General features: G+C 42.6%; 1 protein-coding gene across 1 annotated transcript in view; it reads left to right on the top strand.

Annotated features, from left to right (window-relative positions):
• The first annotated feature begins 3,219 nt into the window (after positions 1 to 3,219).
• The window catches only part of LOC120470112 (NLR family CARD domain-containing protein 3-like), a 32,739-nt gene continuing 22,334 nt past the window's right edge, over positions 3,220 to 13,624 (top strand). The window contains exons 1-2 of the mRNA XM_089118647.1: positions 3,220 to 5,107; positions 7,938 to 8,108. Of these exons, the coding sequence (XP_088974773.1) occupies positions 3,285 to 5,107; positions 7,938 to 8,108 (1,994 nt within the window). The 5' untranslated portion in view covers positions 3,220 to 3,284. The remainder of the gene's footprint in view (positions 5,108 to 7,937; positions 8,109 to 13,624) is intronic.

The following is a 13,624-nucleotide window of genomic DNA, read 5'->3' as shown; positions in this document are numbered from 1 at the left end:
AATCTACTTATTTTCTTGTGTAGATTTTATATTCACAAGTGTAAGTTTTCAAATTGTAAACCAATTTTTCTGGTGTTCTTGCATGAGATAAAACATTACTTCACTACAATTTCTTCCTCTCTTAACCCAAAAGCACTCAAAACATGTAAAATTTGTAAGTCCTACAAACTTTTTACTTTATTAAATGTTTAGATTTATTTTCATCTATGTATTGCCCTCTTTTTATTTTTATTTTTTTTATTTTTTTTTATTTATTTTTTTCCTGTTTATCGTTGTCTAATTTCTTTTTTGTGCTATTATGTTGTTGATGTTATTATTATGTTGTTTTACTCTGTAAACTGAATGTTTAAATAAAGCATTAAAAAAAAAAAAAAAAAAAAAAAAACGGAAGCGATTGACATCTCGTATAACTGTCTGTCACACGTTCTACCATCACATCGTTACTTAATAAACAACATAAGATAAAATAAGTAGCATCAAACAGAAATTACCCGCACACATGGGTTCGAGGCGCACATATAACACTGCAGAGAGTTCAACAGGGAGCGCGCAGATCTTAAAGGGGCCACACCTTATTTACACTCGTTACAGTCTGAAATAAAACAAGATGAGAAATTAAATATTCACAGCACTTTCTATGATGTAGTATGCTTGCTTATCAAAGGAAGTAATAAGAAATGACTCTTACATTAGCCTAGTGAGAACAGGATGTTGGGGGAATCACTTTTTTTCTCTTTTTCATCAAACTGCAATTTTTGCAAGTTCCCTCAATTTTTGCAAATTCCTGCAATTTCATCGCATAAAATTTTATAAATATCCCGCATATTCCATCGCATTTTTAAAGAAAACTGGCCGCGTAATCAATCAAATTTTGCCCGCAACAATCACAAAAAAACTCTGCGTTTTTCTGGAAGGACTGAATTATTATGGTAAATGTTATATATAAATCGCAAGTTTTTTCACAAATTTTTGGAAATTACCACCACAAAATCAGTCATTTTGATCGTAAAAATCACAAAAAAAAAAATCGTGAAATCCTGGAGGGACTGTTTTTAACTAACAGAATAATAATGCATCACGATGCACATAGTTGACTGCTTGTATGTTGTGAGAAATGTGTGTGATCTGTGTTATGTACTTGTATACATGCTCTTAACTAATTGCCCCTTGTGAGATTAATAAAGTTGATAAAAAAGTAAAGTAAATAATCTCACTTTTAGTTACGTCTTAACTATTATTATATTTTGAAGGGCAAAAACATGAACTTTAACCATTGGCTTTCCTTTTTCAATCAGCTGTCAATTCAGCGCGAGGGCAGTAGCATATAGCCAGAGCCATGTATTGAGTACCTCAGCTCCACCCGCGTCCCACCTCTTTGCCCATTTTAATTTATCCGGTAGTGACGAGAGGTGACGCACTGCCAAGATGGCGATGGCCAGCCCCGCCCACTTTAGGCTTCAAAAACGCTCTTCAGAAACCTATGGGTGACGTCACGGATACTACGTCCATATTTTTTACAGTCTATGGTTCCAACTCACTCTTTCTCTCTCCCTTCCTTTCCACGACTATATGAATGTGTGTGTGTGTGTGAGTGCATTAGATATTAGTTTTATGTGTTTAGAATAGCTAATAAAGTCTTGTTGTTGCCTTGTTTTGTGCTTCCACATTTAATGTCTTGAACTGCAGATTTAAGCTACCTTGCTAATACATAGTGTTTCACTATAGATTGGATATTTATATCCATTGCAAAGGTTATAATTACGGCCCGTTCAAATGAACTCTGAACGAGTCATTTGCTCGGCCCCATAGTGATTCAGTTAAGATTCATTGTAAATCAATGAATCATTCTTTTTAAGCTAAATTGGCCTTCCGGCCCCCCTTAAATACATTTTATGTATATTATTATTGTGTATTTGTAACAGAGGGTATCACCGTAGTTGTGAGATGCGTCCTTCTTGGGATTTTGTAGCGCGGTTCTAGCACACTAATTAAATGCCTAAAACCGTTTGTCCACCACCGAATAAGGTCGCATATCTGCGGCGATGAATACTCCTAAGGCGCTGGTAATGGCATTTGCACGAGTAGAGTTACTTGGAAGTTTAATTCCAAATGAAGACGGGAGAGTAGTTTGTGTTACAGTTGTTGGTTTGACCGATAAATTTACATTTGTGCTGCCTGCGGAGATGCGCAGCCATGTTAGTCGTGTTGCCAGTGGACGAATATGGGACACGCACATAGCAGAGCTTGCGAACTGTGGCTTTTTTGTCGACAACGCGAATGTTGTCAACATACCGCACTGCAAATCCAAAATACCTCCACACCAGCAACTTCAGAGAAACAGGAGGGTGTTCAAGTTCCGTTGATGGGTCTTTGATATCTGCAGTTGCCATGATGTATTAGTTAGTGGACTCGCAGCCTTTCAACACAGTGTTTTGTTTTCCATGCTGTGATGAGTCGTTCATCATGAATGAGTCATTCATCATAAACAATCCGTTCAATGCCTTTGTCACGCGACAAATGAACAAAATCGGAAGGTAAAGTAATTATTTATGTTCCCTGTAAATTATTTTTCACTGCATTATGATTTCTTCTTAATGTTCGGGGAATTTGCCTGTTAAAAGTATAACATTTAAAAGCCCCTGAAATGACTAGAAAAAAGGTTAGTTAATTTTGATGAACGAGATTGATCAATAGAGTCAGTAAAATGATCCGAACTTTCCATCACGGGCGCGACATGTGGCGTGGCAGTATCGACGATGCCATTTTTTATTTCAATTTTTGAGATTGTGAATTAATTTTGATTGATTTCGATTTAATATCGAAATCGTGACACCCCTATTATTGAATAAATTGTGGTTACCAAACGTAGATGTACAATTTAGTTTAAATTGTGTTATTCTGTCTTTTCTATTACTTTTGTTTGTAGGATCTTGAGAGCAAAATAATCACATTTCTGAAGAATGAACTGGAGAAGTTAAAGAAAATATTACAAGATGAGAACACAAAACACTTTGTGAAGGACTTTAATGAGAACAGATCCAGTATCAGAGAAGCAGCTCTTGATCTCACACTACATTACCTGAGAGAGATGAAGCAAGATGAAGCTGCTGATGCTCTAGAAGGCAAGAGACTCGTCATCATCTGTCTGATTGTCTCTTATAAATGTAGGAGAGAAAATGAAGACTAAAACTATCTATTTTCTGTTCCTGTGTTTAGGTGAGCTGTTCTTCATTCCTCAGCTGAAATCTGGCCTAAAGAAGAAGTATCAATGTGTGTTTGAAGGAATGTCGAAGCAAGGTGACTCCACACTCCTGAATAACATCTACACAGATCTCTACATCACTCAGGGTGGCAGTGAACAGGTCAATACTGAACATGAGGTCAGACAGATTGAAGTTGCTTCCAGACGTCATGAAGCACAAGAGATACAGGTTAAATGCACACATTTGTTTGAAGCGCCTGAACAAGACGAGGAGATCCGAACTGTACTGACAAAAGGAGTCGCTGGCATCGGGAAATCAGTCTCTGTGCAAAAGTTTGTTCTGGACTGGGCTGAAGGAAAAGAAAATCAAGATATCAGCTTCATATTTCCTCTTCCATTCAGAGAGATGAACTTAAAGGAGAAAGAAAAACTAAGTTTGATGGACCTTATAACTCAGTTTTTCCCAGAGACAAAAGGACTGAACCTTACAAGAAGGAATCAGTTCAAAGTGCTGTTCATCCTTGATGGACTGGACGAATGTCGCCTTCCTCTGAAGTTTGACTGTAATGAGACGTGGCGTGATGTATCGTCACCAGCCTCTCTGGATGTTCTCCTAACGAACCTCATGAAGGGAAATCTGCTTCCTTCTGCTCTCGTCTGGATCACCAGCAGACCAGCAGCTGCCAGTAAGATTCCTCCTGACTGTATCGACCGGCTGACAGAGATACGAGGATTCAGCGACGCACAAAAGCAAGAGTACTTCAAAAAAAGATTCAAGGATGATATTCAAGCCAACACAATCATAGATCATGTTAAACAATCAAAGAGTCTCTTTATCATGTGCCACATCCCAGTCTTCTGCTGGATTTCAGCCACTGTTCTCCAGAACATTCTGGAGGAGAAGAGAAATAATGATGTGAGAAACACTGATGAGATCTCTAAAACACTGCAGGAATCAAACACTGAAGACACTCCCAAGACTCTGACACAAATGTACACACACTTTCTCCGCTTTCAGATCCAGCAGAGCCGCCGGAAATATGATGGAGAATACACACCAGATGTTTCCTGGGATAAAGACACCATCCTTTCACTGGGGAAACTGGCATTTCATCAGCTGGAAAGAAACAACCTGATCTTCTATGACACAGACCTGGAAGCCTGTGGTCTTGACGTCTATAAGGCATCAGTGTACTCAGGCATGTGTACCCAGATCTTTAAGGAGGAAACAGGGATCGTTCTTGGTACCATGTACTGCTTTGTTCACTTGAGCATTCAAGAGTTTATTGCAGCCCTTTATGCACATCTGTTTCTAGACATCAACAAGACAAGTGTGTTTGATCATGAGTCTACAGAACAGGAAAACAGAAATGAAACCATGATTGATTTCCTCAAGACTGCAGTGGACAAGGCGCTGGAGAGTGACAATGGACACCTGGACCTTTTCCTTCGTTTCATCCTCGGTCTGTCACTCCAGTCCAATCGACGACTCTTACGAGGTCTGTTGACACAGCGAGACGGCACTGACCGGAGCAACGAGGAGATAGTTCAACGACTCTTACGAGGTCTGTTGACACAGCGAGACGACACTGACCGGAGCAACAAGGAAATAGTTCAGTACATTAAAAAGAAATTAGCAGATAATCTTCCTGCAGAGAGATCCATCAATCTGTTCTACTGTCTGAATGAACTGAACGACCAAACTCTGGTGAACGAGATTCAGACCCACCTTAGCAAAGGAAGTCTCTCATCTGGTCACCTTTCACCTGCCCAGTGGTCTGCTTTAGTCTTTGTGTTGTTGACATCAGAGGAAGAGCTGGAGGAGTTTGAGCTTCAGAAATTCAAGAAATCAGACGAGTGTCTCATTAGATTATTGGCAGTCATTAAAGCCTCCAGAAGAGCTCTGTAAGTCTTTATATATTTTGTCATGTTTTACTCTCATCTGAAAAATGCATTTATCCCTATAAACATGAAGCTATACCTTTAAAGCTGTTTGTGTGTGTGTGTGTGTGTGTGTGTGTGTGTGTGTGTGTGTGTGTGTGTGTGTGTGTGTGTGTGTGTGTGTGTGTGTGTGTGTGTGTGTGTGTGTGTGTGGAGACAGTTTATCACAACTTAATACAAAATATAAAATACCATATAAAATTGTTTGGATGTTTGTTTTGTATCATATGATACACCAGACTTGTATGACTCGTATATAATTATATATGCTATCACCTACTTATACTTGAGGAAGAAAAAAAATCCATATTTTATTTATATTACCCAAACTGGGGGAAAATAATGTAATTTGATACTAAAATAAAATACCTATATATCTCCACATCATATACTAGTTGTCCCTCAGTTTCTCCCAGTAATTATATATTTAAATGCTTATTTCTATGAGTACTTCTGTAGTTTAAAGGGTTAGTTCGGTATTTTACACTTAAAGCCCTGTTTTAAGATAGTTTCTGATGAAATAGAACGGTTAAGATTGAAATTTGGTCAAATGCTGCTGTGTCGAGAATTTTAGGTTTGTGTGTTAGCACCCTCCACCTACACAATGGTTGTCTATGTGCGCTGGAACAATCATTCATAAAACGCATTAAACTTTAGTTTACTAAGACATGAAACTCATCGAGGGGTCTGGGGTGTTCACTGATATGCTCACACAAAAATCACTGCAAAAGATGCTTTCCAACAGGTTTTATTGTAGTTTTTGCAAAAACAGTATTGCAGTAGACATACAATTTAAAAGAAAAGAAACACAACAAATTAAATGTATTTTGCTATTACATTATATCTTCATACAAAAATAAAAACTTTTGCAACTAAAAAGTGCAAAATGCCAAGCTTTGGCCCGCTTTCAGATACATTTAATTCAAGTTTAAAATAAAACTTAAAAAAACAGCTTTCATATTTAGCTTTAAAGTGCTCTAGTCAGATCAAACAATCATGCTAAATGAAGAACTTAACCACCAGTCAACCTGGTACTTCATACTCTTGTGGTGCGCGCACAGTCTTCACTCGGACGCACTCTTTAATCTATCGCCGTTGTGGAAACTCTTTATTCTTTCCAATGAAATCACAAAATAAAATGCACACAAAGGTGACCCTGCTTGATATAGACCAGGTGTGCCCAACCCTGCTCCTGCCAATCGACTGTCCTACACAGTAGGCGTTTCTCAATACCAAGTACGCAGACTTCGGACTTGCGTCCTTGGTAGTTCAGACTTGCCAAGTTCGACTCAGGAGAACGAACTCCCGAGGATGCGAGGACGCAAGTCCGGTTCTTCTGCAAAAAATGGAACAGAGCGTACTTGATCGCGTCACTCAGCACACTCTGGCTACTCCGGTTATCTCTTTATATAGCCTATATTTTAGGCAACAATAAAACGAAATTTGCTACAACTCTGCATCTTTTCGTCAACAATAAAACGAAATATGTTATAAAACACCACTCTGCCTCTTTTCATTTACAAAAAAACAACATTAGCCTAATGGCCATGTGGTTCAGGCAACGCGATTCTCTTCACTGCATATATTTATAACAAAATGAACATGATCTTTTTGTTTTCATTTTAAAAATATGAAACATTGATTTTTATTGACATTTATCATATAATATATCATATATATAACAGAGACAGGGTTATGTCATTTTATTTTATTGCTCATATAATGAAGATAATATAAAAAAATGTTGTTAAAGTTAAATAGCCATAACGTTATGAAACCTCCAAAACTATGGAACAAACTATAGTTTAATTAGACCAAAGATAGACTTATACACAAGACGAATTATAAGGTTTATCCACTATAGAGAGATCAGAGCCGGCGGCAAACGTCAGAAGCACTAGCCGAGGATAAGCTGTTCCAGTCGGGGTTGATCTCGCTGAGTGTCCGCTGAAGGCTTGGATGTCAGAACTCAGAGTCTGAAAACGTCTGATGCAGTTTTCAGATAGGCGCTATCTTTATAAATAAACTACAGATTTGAGATTTAAACAACCACATTCTCGCCTGAAACACTCTTAAAATTACATTTCATGACTCAATAACAGTAGTATTTTGATATTTCGCGAATTTTCTCCTCTCCTATTGACGCTTGTTGGTTGGTGCGAGGTGCAGTCTGGGTTACCTGGCTATCTCAAGTCCACACAAGTCACCTCTCGATGCATCCTCGGTAAACCGGGCGGATCAAGAACACATCCGGGGATTTGAAGTGGACTTGGCTAGATGTGAACTTTGAATTGGAACAGTACTTCGGCAGCGACTGATGACGTTTCACAAGTCCACAAGTATAGACAAGTACGCATATTGAGAAATGGCTAAGGAGCTGGCTGAAGTTCAGGAAGTAGTGCAGCTGGGCATAAAGCCAATTGCAATACAAATGTGAATCAATTTTTGTGCACACCCCTAATATTAAGTGTCCCCAATTAAGAAAGACAGAGGCAACACTGGCAAGAACCTAAACTCTATCAGGTGACATAAATAGAGAAAATATCATATAGATAACAGCTTTACACAAATATTTTTTCGAACATGCTTCATTTTGTCTTGGAAATTTGTCACTGTTTAAAAAACACTATTGTTGAGGAAATTGTAGTTTTTAAAGGTAAATGTTAGTTTAACTCAGCCTCTTTGCTGTATATGCTGTTTGTGTAAAAAATAAGTGGAACATTTCATTAATATTAGTATGTAGAAAATCTATTGTATGTGTTCAATCTAATTCTGTGTTGTGACTTTATTGTAGGTTAAATGGTTGTAACTTAACAGACAAAAGCTGTTCAGCTCTGGCTGCAGTTCTTGGATCAGACACCAATCTGAAAGAGCTGAACATGAACAATAATAATCTGCAGGATTCAGGAGTGAAGCTGCTCTGCACTGGACTGAAGAATATAAAGTGTAAATTGGAGATACTGAGGTAAGTTGAGCCACAGGAGTCACGTGACTAGAGTGAGGTGCGATGACTGACAGGACGATGCCGGAGGCAAAAGCTAAAGCAAGATAACTTTTGTGAAAAAGATCTTTTATTTATTTGTTACAAAGTGGGTATACCATATCAATCCTGTCATTGTGCTATTTTATTGTTGTTGTGTATAAAGAATTATTATGCTCTTAGGGCTAATTAATACCCGGTGGCAACCACCAAAGATTGTCAGATCAGCACAGTAAAGGATGCCCATTTAGGAGGAGCCAGATGCACACACCACTCACAGACCACCAGGGCTGGATTAACCATTAGGGCAACTGGGCTCTTGCCTCAGGGGCCCATGACATCTAAGGGGTCCTGGGCACCAGGGGCGGAGTGGCAATCGGGAGAGTCGGGAATTTCCCCTGTGGGCCGGTTGTGTTTTGAGGCCGCGAGGGCCGATCTGATCAAATTTATTTATTGCAAGTTGGCCATGCGCACTTGGGGCCCAAGCGAGGGGAAGAATTGGTTTTTTTTTTTTACTTTTTAGATAACGGAGCGTATATTTGCACTAAGTGCCTGTCTTTTTAGCAAAAGAAGCTTGTCACGAAATAGCTACGGTGGCGCAGGTCGTAGGTCTTGAAGCTTCTGATGCTCTCGACCCGAGTTCGAAACCGTCTTTTTCTGAACTCTCTCTTCTCCCTTTTCCCAACACATATGAGATGTAAAATGTATACCCTAACATAAAGGTCTCTAGCGCTATATTTTGCCAACAAACTAAAATCAAAACCATGATATGGCTTTGTGCCTTTATAAAACAGCACAACACTTTAAAGGAGTAGTTCACTTTAAAAAAAAAAACGTTTGCTGATAATTTACTCACCCCCATGTCATCCAAGATGTCCATGTCTTTCTTTCTTCAGTCGAAAAATTAAGGTTTTTGTTGAAAACATTCCTCCATATATTGGACTACAATGGGAACCAAACGGTTCAAGGTCCAAAAGACACTTTCAGTGCAAACTGTTCAAAGGGCTTTAAACGATTCCAGACGATGAATAAGGGTCTTAAAGGAGAACTCCGGCAAACAACGAACCTTTGGTCTAATAAAACATCGGTACCTAGTCGACCGTTCTCTGAGATTTGTTTTCATGATATCCAAATAAAGAGTTTTATCTCTAAAAACTGTTTAGCTTATAATGCTAGTAATGGGGGCATTGACTAAGTAAAAATAAATCGCTAGTTTATACCACTAACAAGGCTCAAAATAGCCCCACACTAACGCAGTAACATAATGAGGGTCCATACATGCAAAACGAAGCATTGAGAACTTTATAAGTGTACAGACCGTATAATAAGAAGATACTTTATACAGACAGTTCACTTCGCGTATACAGACAGGAGCCATCTTAGGAAATAGTCTCGATAAGTCAAACCACGAACGTTGTGCTGAGTGATCTGAACTGTATGAAGTTCAGCGAACTTCTCGACTTATCGAGACTATTTTTTAAGGTCTTTTACCCAGGTCTTTTACTGTAGCGGATAAAGTAACAGGACATCCGTGTATTAAAGTTGTATTGTAAGAGGCTTTGTGTGTAGTTTTTTGGACCAATAAGTAATACCTCCATTTTATCTAAATTTAATAGCAGGAAATTACGCGTCATCTAGCATTTTATATCTTTGAGGCACTGAGTGTTTTCATCTGGTTGTGATGAAATATATAATTAAGTGTCGTCAGCATAACAGTGTAAATTAATTCCATGTTTTCTTATAATATTACCAAGTGGCAGCATATATATTGAGAATAGCAGAGAGCCTAACACTGATCCTTGCGGTACTACTGATGTTATCTTCGATTTTACCCCATTTAAACAGACAAAATGATAACAGTCCGATAAGTACAATCTAAAACAGCTTAATGCCTGTCCCTTAACACCAGTGTAGTTTTGTAGTCGATCCAAGAGTATTTTATGATCTATAGTGTCGAATGCAGCGCTAAGATCAAGTAGAACTAGTATTGAAATACAGCCTTGGTCAGAAGCTAAAAGTAGATCATTTGTAATTTTAACTAGCGCAGTTTCTGTACTATGATGCGGTCTGAATCCTAGATATAATTTTCTTGCAAAAAAGAGCACATTAAGACGTGACAGCGCGATTGAGAAGAACCTCAAAGTATTCCTTCCACCATCCGACGACATCCCCAGCTGTAAACAGCATAGGTAGGGCACTGCTTCCCTCTTCTGAGGTGCCGAACAGTTTGCCAGAATCTCTTCCAGGCCAGCTGATAGTCCTTCTCCATGGCCTCACCGACCTCCTCCCAGGCCCGAGTTTTTGCCTCCACAACCACACGGGCTGCAGTCTGCCTTGGTCTGCCAGTACCAGTCAGCTGCATTTAGAAGTCCCAGAGGCCAACCAGGCACGATAGGACTCCTTCTTCAGCTTGACGGCATCCTTTACTTCCCGTGTCCACCACCGGGTTCGGGGATTGCCCCCTCGACAGGCACCAAGACCTTAGGTCCACAGCTCAGAGCAGCCGCTTCGACAATGGAGGTGGAGAACAAGGTCCACTCGGACTCAATATCTCCAGCCTCCCTCAGAATCCGGTTGAGGCTTTGCCGGAGGTGTGAGTTGAAGATCTCTCTGACAGGAGGCTCTGCCAAACATTCCCATCAGACCCTTACAGTACACTTGGGTCAGCTGAGTCTGTCCAGCTTCCTCCTCTGCCATCGGATTCAACTCACCACCAGGTGGTGATCAGTTGACAGCTCCGACTCTCTCTTCACCCGAGTGTCCAAGACATACGGCCGCTGGTAAGATGAAATAACCACAAAGTCGATCATCGACCTATGGCCTAGGGTGTCCTGGTGCTACGTGCATTGATGGACACCCTTATGCTTGAACATGGTGTTCGTTACGGACAAACTGTGACTAGCACAGAAGTCCAATAACTGAACACCACTCGGGTTCAGGTCAGGGGGGCCGTTCCTCCCAATTATGCCCCTCTAGGTGTCACTGTCGCTGCCCACGTGAGCATTGAAGTCCCCCAGTAGAACGATGGAGTCCCCAGTCGGAGCACTTTCCAGCACTCCTCTCAGAGACCCCAATAAGGCTGGGTATTCTGCACTGCTGTTTGGCCCATAGGCACACACGGCAGTGAGAGACCTATCCCCGACTTGTAGGGGCAGGGAAGCGACCCTCTTTTTCACCGGGGTAAACTCCAACACATGGCGGCTGAGATGGGAGCTATAAGCAAACCCAGACCTACCCGTCGCCTCTCACCATGGGCAACTCCAGGGTGGTGAAGAGTCCATCCTCTCTCAAGGAGTGTGGTACCATAGCCCAAGCCATGCGTAGAGGTGATCTCGACTATCTCTAGGTGGAACCTCTCAATCTCACGCACAATCTCAGGCTCCTTCCCTGCCAGCGAGGTGACGTTCCACATCCCGAGAGCTAGTTTCTGTGTCCAGGGATCGGGTTGTCGAGGCCCCCGCCTTCGACTGCTGCCAGATCCTCTCAGCACTGGCCCCTTATGGTTCCTCCTGCAGGTGGTGAGCCCACTGGAAGGCGGCCCCACATCGCTCCTTTGGGCTGAACTCAGCCGGACCCTGTGTGGGGGAGGACCGGCCACCAGGTACTCGCATACGAGCCCCAACCCCGGGCCTGGCTCCAGGGTGGGGCCCTGGCTGTGCCATACCGGGCGACGTCACGGTCCTTGTTTTTCTTAACTCATAAGGTTTTTTGAACCACTCTTAGTCTGACCCGTCGTCTAGGACCTGTTTGCCTTGGGTGACCCTACCAGGTAGAGGTCTTCTCGGGTCCTAAAAACTGTACCCGACCCGAATTGACCCGAATCACTACTTACCCGAACCCGACGTGCATAAATTATTTTTTTAAAAAGAAAGACCCCACAGACGCTAGGGGCTGCAGTCTTTAGCCTCCTTGCTAGAGCGCCCGACTCTCACGCCGGAGACCCGGGTTCGAGGCCCGCTCGGAGCGGGGCGTATAGGACCCGGGTGAAGGGGTTACATTGGTGCCGTGACCCGGGTGAGAGTGAGGTTTAGGGGGGTGAGTGTAACGGAGGCCAGCTAGTAGTTGCTGTGCGAGTAAACCTCACTCCTCTGATCTCAATAGGCGCTCTAGCGACAGATGCTAGAGGCTGCAGTCTTTGGCCTCCTTGTTAGAGTGCCTGACTCTCACGCCGGAGACCCGGGTACGAGACCCGCTCGGAGCGGGTCGAGTAGGACCCGCGTGTGAGGGGTTACGATGGTGCCGTGACCCGGATGAGAGTGAGGTTTAGGGGGGTGAGTGTAACGGAGGCCAGCTAGTAGTTGCTGTGCGAGTAAACCTCACTCCCCTGATCTCAATAGGCGCTCTAGCGACAGATGCTAGAGGCTGCAGTCTTTAGCCTCCTTGTTAGAGTGCCTGACTCTCACGCCGGAGACCCGGGTTCGAGGCCCGCTCGGAGCGGGTCGAGTTGGACCCGGGTGTGAGGGGTTACATTGGTGCCGTGACCCGGATGAGAGTGAGGTTTAGGGGGGTGAGTGTAACGGAGGCCAGCTAGTAGTTGCTGTGCGAGTAAACCTCACTCCCCGATCTCAATAAGCGCTCTAGCGACAGACGCTAGGGGCTGCAGTCTTTAGCCTCCTTGCTAGAGCGCCCGACTCTCACGCCGGAGACCCGGGTTCGAGGCCCGCTCGGAGCGGGGCGAGTAGGACCCGGGTGAAGGGGTTACATTGGTGCCGTGACCCGAGTGAGGTTTAGGGGGGTGAGTGTAACGGAGGCCAGCTAGTAGTTGCTGTGCGAGTAAACCTCACTCCCCTGATCTCAATAGGCGCTCTAGCGACAGATGCTAGAGGCTGCAGTCTTTAGCCTCCTTGTTAGAGTGCCTGACTCTCACGCCGGAGACCCGGGTACGAGACCCGCTCGGAGCGGGGCGAGTAGGACCCGGGTGTGAGGGGTTACACCTGGCTAAACGACAATTCAAATACTTGCATGTAGTCAAACATCCATCCACATGATGGCGCACTAGTTCTTCTTTGCAAACGGAGGGGTTGGTTGTGAAGCGAGCAACTGAGTAAATAAATGCGGAGGCAACCGTGCTTATGCTTATATCCCATTGCACGTAAAAGCGTGGATTCGCTCTCTCACTAAAAAAAAGTCAGAACGGTCATAGAGTTGTTTTAAATGCTTCAATTTTGTTAAATGCCCAACATTGTTTAAAATAATTCGGGTCTTCTCGGGTCCATTTGGAAAAGGCATATTTATTTTAAGTTACCCGAGACCCGAGGCCACTAATACCGAACCCGACCCGTGTCCGAGACACTCGTCGGAGTTTCGGACCCGAACCCGCTCGGGTCTCGGGTCGGATCTCGGGTTTTCGGATCCAAGTGGACCCGTGAAGACCTCTACTACCAGGTGCATATAACCCCGGACAACATAGCTCCTCGTTCGGGTACTCAAACCCCTTCACCAAGTTTTTTTTCTCAAAAGAAATTCCCTACTTAAATATTTAAATGCCTTTTTCTCAAAAT

Source organism: Pimephales promelas, chromosome 2 (genome assembly GCF_988280905.1).
Source record: "Pimephales promelas chromosome 2, fPimPro1.hap1.1, whole genome shotgun sequence".
Taxonomy (NCBI): Eukaryota; Metazoa; Chordata; class Actinopteri; order Cypriniformes; family Leuciscidae; genus Pimephales; species Pimephales promelas.
This window is presented reverse-complemented; position numbering and strand designations above follow the sequence as displayed.